The sequence below is a fragment of the Hemicordylus capensis genome, chromosome 6 (assembly GCF_027244095.1).
Source record: "Hemicordylus capensis ecotype Gifberg chromosome 6, rHemCap1.1.pri, whole genome shotgun sequence".
NCBI lineage: Eukaryota > Metazoa > Chordata > Lepidosauria > Squamata > Cordylidae > Hemicordylus > Hemicordylus capensis.
The window spans coordinates 14,458,547-14,468,719 of record NC_069662.1 but is presented as its reverse complement, the minus strand read 5'-3'; the positions used below and the strand labels follow the sequence as shown (position 1 = coordinate 14,468,719).

The following is a 10,173-nucleotide window of genomic DNA, read 5'->3' as shown; positions in this document are numbered from 1 at the left end:
AATTCCTATGGACATAGGAAACTGCTCTAATCCGAGTCAGACTATTGCTCAGTGGTGTCTACATTGACTGGTGATGAGCTTTAATAACCAAACCGGACCACGCCAGATCAGAACTAAAATCTTACCGCCCTAAAAAATGGTTCAATTATGAGTGTATTAGGGCTAAAAAACATCTTGTTACTCTTTGAAAATATGCTAGCTCTAATCCCTCTGCCGACCTGGTTATAGAAATATCGAAAAAGAAAAAGGAATATAAAGCCCTTCTTAGATTAAAAAAAAAGGGCTGATACACAAAAGAAGTGGTCACTTTTAATAAGTGCAGTGAAGAACAATGACTCAATGAGCTTTTGGAGACTAATTTCAATAGCAAATAATAAGATACACTCCACTCAGGCCTGCTCAATAACCCAAGAATGATGGGAAACTCATTTTTGGGCACTTTATAATGATATCTCTCCCCAAGGCCTCCTTCAAATAGGTTCATTACCACACTGGTCTCCGGTCTCCACTAAAGAGATAGAGCAATTAATCATGCAACTGAAATGTGGGAAAGCACCTGGAAACGATTGTATCCCGCCGGAACTTCTGAAGCTCTACAAAGATTGGTGGGCTCCTGTTCTGGCTGCTCTCTTCACACATATTGATCAAACAGCACAATTCCCCCAGGATTGGGGAACGGCGATTGTGGTTCCCATCCATAAGAAAGGCAGAAGGGATGATCCCTTTAATTATAGACCAATAAGCCTTTTAAATATCATAAGTAAACTTTATGCCAAGCACTTCTGTGTCAAACTATGTGCTTGGATGGAGCAGGAGTGCATTATTGAGGATGAGCAGGCAGGATTTAGAGCTAACAGATCTGGATTAGACCACTGTCTAATATTATAACATCTTGTGGACAAACAGGTAAAAAGGAATAAGCGACCCCTGTTTGCCGCTTTTATAGACCTTAAGATGGCTTTTGATGCAGTTTCTAGAGGCCGTCTTTGGTCTAAATTGGCGGCTACTTCTATGGACCGAAGGCTTCTACTCTTGCTCATCAAAATGCATGAAAATTCCTTTTTAAGAGTGCGTTTAGACCATGCTGGTAACCTTACAAACTTAGTACCCACTAGGAAAGGGGTGCGACAAGGGTGTGTACTAGCCCCTTACCTATTCAACCTTTGCATTAACGATTTGATAAAGTGTTTGCAGACATCTGACACACACCCACCAAAACTAGCCAACAAGAAAATCCCAATCGTGATGTATGCCGACGACGCAGTAATTCTGTCTCAAACCAGGGTTGGGCTCAAAAGAGCGTTAGATGCCTTAGCACTTTACTGCCGAGATGAGCATCTACAGATTAATTATGACAAATCTAAAATCATGTGTTTCACCAATAAAGTTAAAAAAATTGTATGGATGCTAGATGGACACCGACTAGAACAGGTAAATCAAATAAAATACCTGGGGGTAATTTTTCAACATAATGCTGGGAAATCAGCACATCTTAGTATGGTCACAGACTCGGCAAAACGCAGCACAGCAGCAATCTTAAGATTTTTCAGAACTCAGGGTGCAGGCTACATACCAGCTGCCTTAAAGCTTTATACTGTAAAGGTCATTCCGCAATTATTGTATGGCATACAACTAGGTCCATACTCAAGGTTTGACACTTTGGAAAGAACCCAATCAGGGTTCTTGAGGAATTTATTTGGTACACCAAAATGTACAGCAAATGTGACTTTAAGGACAGAGGCTGGCTTCATAAAAATTGAATCTCGGGCCTGGCTTTTGATTATTTATTTCTGGTTGAAAATACATCTGCGACCAGTTGGTTTAATTCCTGAGTTTCTTTCAGTTAGTCCCCAGCCATTATGGTGTACTACAATAAGTACGAAGCTCACCTCTCTAGGCTTAGACCCAGCCCAACTGCTGGAATTGGGTCTAGTGAATGCGAAAAGAGTAGTGAAACAACGCTTTGTTGATATTGAGATCCAAGAAAACTGGGCTGCGCTTCCAGAGTTTGATAGAGCTATAAGAACTAATATGGATCTTTTCCCCGCAAAATATCTGTCGACAATTACTTTCTCTAAGTTTCGATGGATATTCACAAGAGTAAGGGTTAATTCCTTTCCATCCGCACTTCTAGCTGGGAGGTTTCAAGGTGTGCCTTTAGAAGAACGACACTGCCGTTGTGGATGAGGAGATACAGAAACTGTCGCACATATCCTTCTCCACTGTAATCTCCATTTGTATCCCAGGGAACGCCTTATTGCTCCTCTAATATGTAAACTGGCAGATCAATCCGATGCTAACCTTGTAAAACATCGGCTTTCAGACAAAGATGCTTTAATTTCTATTCCTGTAGCTAAGTTTAGTTATATTGCTTTTAAAAGGTATAATGGGATATCACCCCAATCTTAAACTGTATATATGTATATACATATTTTAATGTTTACTGGTTTTTACTCTCTGTTTGGTCAATGACTGTAAATTACATTACATTACATTACATTACCTCCTTGGAAATCATTGTGCTTGGTATGATATATGGACGTACAAGGATATCAAGTTGCCTTATATTGAATCAGGCCATTGGTCTAGCTAGGTCACTATTCTTTATTGGGACTGGCAGGGAATCTGCTTTCAGACAGAGCAGTTTCCCAGTTGTGCCTGGAGATGCCAGAGATCAAACCCAGGAGATTTGGAATGCAAATGATTAGAGATCAGACTGTGCTATTAGATTTGCTAAGGTCCATTCACACACCATGGCTAGATGCTGCAGCCTCCATGCGAGGCATATCAGAAGCTGCCACTGATAACGAATCTCCACTAGAATAATTTAAACCAGATAGGCATACAGTAGATCAGCCCTACCTAAAAGACCCAATACAACCATTAAATCAAAAGATGCACTACTCACTATCCTGTTGTGGATCTGTCTGGTGGTACAGTAAAGTTGAATCGAAGTACACCACCCTGTAAGAAGGATCCAAATTCCCCAATGGTAATGTCTTCTCTGGAACCTGGCTTGGAATTGTGCTGAATTTTGCACAGATATCTTTGCCTACTGTTCCGCCTGCTGAAAATAGCAGGCAGATATAGGAGGAATGGTAGTAACCAAACCATTCTGAACTCCTGCAAATTTTGAATCTGACCCCAGCTGTACACTTGCTTTGTCAGCTAGAGAAGACTACCCACAAAGAACTTTACCAACACAGAAATTCCATTTCACAGAACCTTGTTTGATTCATGTTAACGTCTCCTGAGTTTTAGGGCAAACACGGGCATTTTAAAATCCTTATACACTGAGTGAATGTAGCCTGGTATGAGCTACTGAGTTATAATTAACCAATCTTATCATTAAATGACCTCTAGCTAGCCATGGGGCTTCCACAAGAAGCAGAACTTAATAATAGTGATTTTGATAATTTCAGGGTGGATTGACACTTTCCCTACAGTCCTCTGGTCCCTATACAATCCACGAGAACATTTTTTATTCCCTCCTAACCAATTTTTGCTATTTAGCAGGCAATAACAGGATTCAATTAACACTTTGGGGACCCAAGTGCCTGCTGGTCATTGGGCCTTGGGTTGAGTGCGATGAAAACTAAACATGCAGTAAGGGGCTTCTCGTAAATGCATCCAGATGATATATTTTATTTTATTTTTATATATTGATTTTATAACAAGTGGGTACAGATCGCCAATGTGTCCTACATAGCCAATGTGACTTATCTTCTAAAATGTCAGGCAGAACATTCCCCTTCTTCCCCTTCCATAGGGTATCCTAGCATTCATCAGTAAGGTCTTCCCTCAAAATGGCCCAAGCAGGGATGACCAAGTATTAGAAGTCAATCCCCCAGAAAGAAAATAAACAATTGAATGGAAATGTTTCTAGGCTCCACTGCAAAGATGTGGTATATAAATGGATTCATGGTCAGGAAAAAACCTACCCAAGTTTGTAAAAATAAAATAATAATTTCAGGATTCAGACATAGTGCAGAACCTTTGTTCATGTTCAGTAACCTTGCTGTCTTTGATCATCCGGACCTGTGTTATGGCAGAAACCATGGTTACAAGATGCGGGGCCTAGGGCTGCTACTGTAATGTCTATCCCTCTGCGGTAGACATGGAACTAATAACAAAACAAAGGGACAAAACAAGGTTTCAGTGAACAAATTCAAATTTATTAAAAGAGAATGAAAGTAAATTAGTGAAACAAATACATTACATGGCAGAATTAGTGTGATAAAATATCCCATAGTGGTGCACTGGATATTGAGAGAAGGTCGGGAAGGATGAGATTTGGGGAATGGAAGATTCCAAAGAGGCTTTGCTTCTGGCTCAGTGTAGACAGAGAGGGGAGAGAAAGAGGGTTATGCGAACCAGCTCAGACTGAGCCAGGCCTGTTTTTGGTGGCCCGAGGATGAACCAGAAAGGCCCTCAAAAGGGGTGTGTGTGTGCCAGTCCAAGTTAGAATTGAACCCCCCCCCCATTTCATGGAACTGGCTGGCAGGCTGGCTCGGCGGGGGAATATACTTGTAAATGGGAATCCAGCTGGGATTCCCCTTTACCTATACAGGGGATTTCCTAGATTAAAAAGGCTTTCCAGTTAAAACTTTAAAGCGCACGTGTGGGGAGTGGAACTCTGAGTTGATGAGTCGAGCCACCCAGGCTCAGACTGGCCCACAGGGCAACAGGGCATATTCCCGGTGTGCCACACCCTGCGAGGTGCCCCTGTGCCCCAATTCCCACCTTTAATTACCCATTCTGCTCAAAACCCGGCGCCCTCCCCACAAACATTCCCCCGCCCTCTCAGTGCCCACAGTCCGGCCTGCCACCCCCGCCATTCCCAACCCTTTGGGCCGCCAAAACCCTGGAAGGCTGTTCCTTGGCCCCCTGGAATAGACACACGAGGACATGTCTGAATGAGCTGCAGCTGTGTTTCCACTGAGACAGGTGGATTTACTCCATAGTGGTGAACCAGACGTTCAGAGTACGACAAGGCTGTATACTTTCTCCCTTTTTATTCAATTTATATGCTGAACATATACTGAGAGAAGCTGGATTGGAAGAAGATGAGCATGGTTTTAAAGCTGGAGGAAGAAACAGCTATAACCTGCACTATACTGATGACACCATTCTGATCGCGGAGAATGCGGATGATCTGCAAGCTCTAGTAATGAAAGTCAAGGAGCACAGTGAAAAAATGGGACTATGACTAAATGTAAAGAAAACTCAACTGATGACAACGGGCACAGCAACCAGCTGGGTGGGGGGGACGGGAACTCTGAGTTGGTGAGTCGAGCCTCCCCCCCCCATTCCCAACATTTGGGGCGCAAAAACCCTGGAAGGCTGTTCCTTCCTATCATTTTGATGGGAGGAATATGCAGAGGCATTGTCTGTGGGGGTGAGTGGGGTACATCTCCATGTATGCAAAAATACTATATTCCCCTCCAGAAGCTGTGTCAAAGGTGGAGGGCACTGCTATCATCCTTGCAAAGATTAACCCCCTTTGCTCCCCCACTGCAGACGCAGAGATGAGAATGAACAGCAGCCATTCATGTGTGCTCAACACTTGTGAAATCTGTGGCCAGTGAACCATATTGCTGATCTGTATTCATGCATATTTTTTTCCACATTTCTGCACTCCAAGCACGTATTCCAATATGTGCCATTCATACACGATGCTTCTGGGAGCCCTGGTCTTCATCACTGTTCTCTCTAATTTTTTTTCATCTGAGTGTGGGGTGAGTTTGGTCTGAGTGACAGTTTCAAGGCAGTGTGTGGGCACCATGTGCATTCAGAGTGGGGCCTTCCTGATTCAACCTGTGCGAGAGCTACAATTAACTGAGCTTACATCAAAAACCTTGTGAACACATTCACACGTGCATACCATCGAGGGAATCCTGGTCAACATGTTGACTGTGCCCTGCTGCACTCGGCAGCAATGAATACTCCCACCCTTAAGTAGCCATTCTGCTCAAAACCTGGCGCCCTCTCCACATAAATTCCACCGGCATCTTATTGTCCCCAGTCCAGCCCTGACAGCACTCCTTAATATTGCCTTGGCTGTAATATGATATGTATAGCAAGTGAAAAAATTGGATTACTTTACTAAGCAAGTAAATAATTTATGTTTTAAAATTTACGTGCATTTTAAAAATTTGGGGCCCCTTTATGACATATGTTACAGGCCCCACCCTAGTTTAATCCGGCCCTGCTCCCACCCCAAATTGGCCTCCAGCCGAACACTGTTATTCAATCTACCTACCCAACACCAGCACTCTCCTGCCAAGTGAACGGTTCCTTCAGTGCCAACCTATGCCTGAAAGCCAAAGGACTCAGTGAGAAGTAGGCAAAAAAAGGCCATGCCTAGTGCCAATCTGGTGCGACCCAAAAATTTCCTTCTTGGCCCCCACAGGCAGGTCAGAAGGCTGTTCCAGGGGAAGGGTAGTCAGAAACCTAATAGCTGTCTCCCCTTCTAGCTGTCCTGCCAGCTCTTTGACCTCGGGGAGCACTGCCAACATCCCACGTAACCTTACTTTGCTCCTCTGCAATGCCAGGTTGGTCCAAAATAAATCAGAACTCATCCATGATCTGATCATGGATGAAGGGGCCGACCTGGTGTGTATTACCGAGACTTGGTTGAGGGAGGCTAGTGGCCCAGCCTGGTCCCAGCTTCTTTCTCCAGGATATTCTGTAGAGGAGAGGGTGAGGGGATGTGGGTGGTGGGGTGGAGTGGCTGTGGTCTATTATCCTTAAATATCTCCCTGTTAGGGTATCGGACCATATTGAATGTGTGTACTTGAGTTTGGGGACCAGGGATACTTTGGGACTTTTGTTGGTGTACCGATTGCCCCGTTGCCCAACAGAATCCCTTACTGAGCTCACGGCCTTGTCCGTGGAAGTTGCGTTGGAGTCTCACAGACTTTTGGTGCTAGGGGACTTCAATGTTCATTTTGGGACCAATTTGTCCAGTGCGGCTCACGAGTTCACCCAGATCTACTTCTCCATGTCAACTTCTTCAGGAGTTGGCATATCTTCCCTAAATGCCTGCCTGGAAGCAGTAATGGGCTGGATGAGGGAGAATAAACTGAAGCTGAAATCCCGATAAGATGGAGGTACTTACTGTGCGGGGTCAGAACGATAGAGACTATTTTGATCTACCTGTTCTAGACGGGGTCACATTTCCCAAAAGGAACAGGTTCGCAGTCTGAGAGTATTTATGGATCCACACCTCTCCCTGTTTTCTCAGGTTGAGGCAGGGACCAGGGGTGCTTTCTTTCAGCTCCTGCAGATACACCAGCTGTTCTCGTTTCTTTAGATCTGTGACCTCAAAAAAGTGGTACATCTGTTGGTAACCTCCAGACTTGACTTCTGTAATGCGCTCTACGTGGGGTTGCCATTGTACGTAATCTGGAAACTTCAGTTGGTTCAGAATGCAGCAGCCAGGCTGGTCTCTGGGTCATCTTGGAGAGACCTCGTTACTCCTTTACTGATGGAGCTACACTGGCTGCCAATAGGTTTCCGGACAAAATACAAAGTGCTAGTTATAACTTATAAAGCCCTAAACGGCTTAGGCACTGGTTATTTAAGAGAGCATCTTCTTCGCTATGAGGAGGTCCGTCTCCAGTTACTGCCAACTCATTTGGTGGCTACACAGAGATGGGTCTTCTCGGCTGCTGCCCCGATATTGTGGAATGCGCTCCCTGCTGGAATGTGAGCCTCCTCATCTCTGGCAATTTTTAAACAACTTCTGAAAAAACATCTCTTCAACCAGGATTTCTCAGCTTTTTAAAACTTGTTTTTAAATGGTTCTGATTATTAAATTGCTATTTTACAATGTTTTTAATTGTTAATCATTGTTTTATGCTTTATAATTTTTGTTTTAATTATTAACTGATTTTAATGGTGTTTTAATGTAAACCACCCTGGGACTTTTGGAAGGGCAGTATAAAAGTTTTAATAATAAATAATAAATAAAATAATAAATAGGAGGAATAGGAGGAAATTACTCAACAAAAACAACCAAAGACTTCAATGCCACAATTCTTTCCCCATACAAACTGCTCTCTGGTGTCCAGATCAGGTCTAAGAATAATAATGTAGCATTTGGGGAGGAAGATACAACTCAACAGTCCACCACTAGAGGCCAAGATGGAGAAGACCTCTACAGCCACCATGTATTTTTCTATGGTGCTCAAGTAGTTTGGAACAAAGGACATGCAAACACTGCAGAAGACCAGCATGCTGTAGGTGATATGCTTGGCTTCATTAAATTGTTTTAATGTTTATTTTTAGAATATTGTTTCAAAAATTTTAAATTTTGTTTAAAATTTCTTGTTTTTGTTTTTAACTAATGTTTTACTTTTGTTTTTATCTTGTTGTAAACCACCCAGAGACGTAAGTTTTGGGCGGTATAAAAATACGTTAAATACTAAACAAACAAACAAACAAACAAACAAACAAACAAACAAATAAATAAATAAATTTAAATCCATCAGTAACATTCTAGCAAGGGAGGCCACAGTGAAGCTGATGATGGCCAGAAAACCCATGTAACAGACCCTTCATTGCACTGCACCATGATCTGGATGAATGTGGAATGCATGTCAAACACACGAGCTTCATTTGATGGCCACACACTGTGTTAGTCTGGTTGTCAGTCATTCTTTTTTCACCTAACCTTAAGTATAAGCCTGTCTACAGTTATCTCCCTTCTTTGAGAGAACTCTTAGTCTGTGGCCCACACTGTAGGCTGGCTGACATCCAGTGCTGCATTCTGGGCACATGGTGCTGCCGGGCTGATGTGTCCTTCAAAGCAGTGCCAGAGCTGTTCAATATGGCTCATTGTTCAAGCAGCTCTTCCACAGTTCCCCCCATTGTCTCAATACCACCCAGACTTAGTCACTGATACCACCCATGTTGACAGTATTATCTAATCTACGTCTTCCTTCACTACTAATATGGGAATATAATGATGAGAGACATGGTGTTGAAGAACTAGAAAAGGCAGAAAGAGTCCAGTGTCTCAATATCGTTTCTTAACCAGTTGCTCTCTGGTGTTCAGATCAGGTCTAAGAATAATAATGTAGCATTTGGGGAGGAAGATACAACTCAACAGTCCACCACCAGAGGCCATGATGGAGAAGACCTCCACTGCCACCATGTATTTTCCCTTGGTGCTCAAGTAGCTTGGGACAAAGGTTATCCAAACACTGCAAAAGACCAGCATGCTGAAGGTGATCAGCTTGGCTTCATTAAAGCTATCAGGTAACTTTCTAGCATGGAAGGCCACAGTGAAGCTGATGGTGGCCAGAAAACCCATGTAGCCCAGGACGATGTAGAACATGGTGTTTGAGCCTTCATTGCATTGCACAATGATCTCATTGATCTGAGAGTGCATGTCAAACTCTGGGAAAGGGGGAGTGTTTGCCAGCCACACAGCACAGATTCCAGTTTGAATAAGTGAACAGAGAATGATGACTGATACTGCCAGCCTCTTCTCTATCCATCTCCTCAACCTGTTTCCCGGCTTGGTGGCCAGGAAGGCCAGAACGACAGTGATGGTTTTGGCCAACACAGAAGAAAGAGCAACAGTAAACGTGATGCTAAACACGGTTTGTCTGAGGAGGCAGGTCACCTTCCTAGGCTGACCAATGAATAGGAAGGAGCAGAGAAAGCAAAGCAGCAGAGAGAAGAGTAGCGTACAGGTAATGCTCCAGTTATTGGCTTTCACAATGGGAGTTTTGCGGAGCTGAACAAAGATCCCAATCACAGCAAAGGTGATCAGGGAAAAGAAAAGAGCAAAAGAAATCAAAACCGCTCCCAATGGTTCTCCATAGGATAAATAAGTTATTCTTTTGGGGATGCATTGATCCTGTTTCTCATTTGGACATTGATCTTCTGGGCACATCTCACACTGGTCTGCATCTGAAATACATCAACAAAGTCTTTGTTTTGTCAAGATAAAAAAACATTGTTGAACTTTAACTGGAATCTGCTGACTGGCTTGTTTTACTACAGACCGGGTTGTTAACGTTTGCTCCCTCTCATGTGACGTTGATAGGTTTTAAGCTGCTCTTATTTTTGCTGTCCTTATAGTTTTTAATTTAATGATTTATTTCATTTTATCTGTGATCTACACTAGGGGTGTGCATTATGGATATTTGATGTTTGATT

General features: G+C 43.1%; 1 protein-coding gene across 1 annotated transcript; it reads right to left on the bottom strand.

Annotated features, from left to right (window-relative positions):
• Positions 1–9,000: 9,000 nt before the first annotated feature.
• LOC128330927 (vomeronasal type-2 receptor 26-like) lies at positions 9,001–9,907 on the bottom strand. The gene has a single exon (XM_053264294.1). The coding sequence runs from the start codon at positions 9,905–9,907 to the stop codon at positions 9,023–9,025; it is 885 nt and encodes a 294-aa protein (XP_053120269.1). The 3' UTR covers positions 9,001–9,022.
• Positions 9,908–10,173: the final 266 nt, after the last annotated feature.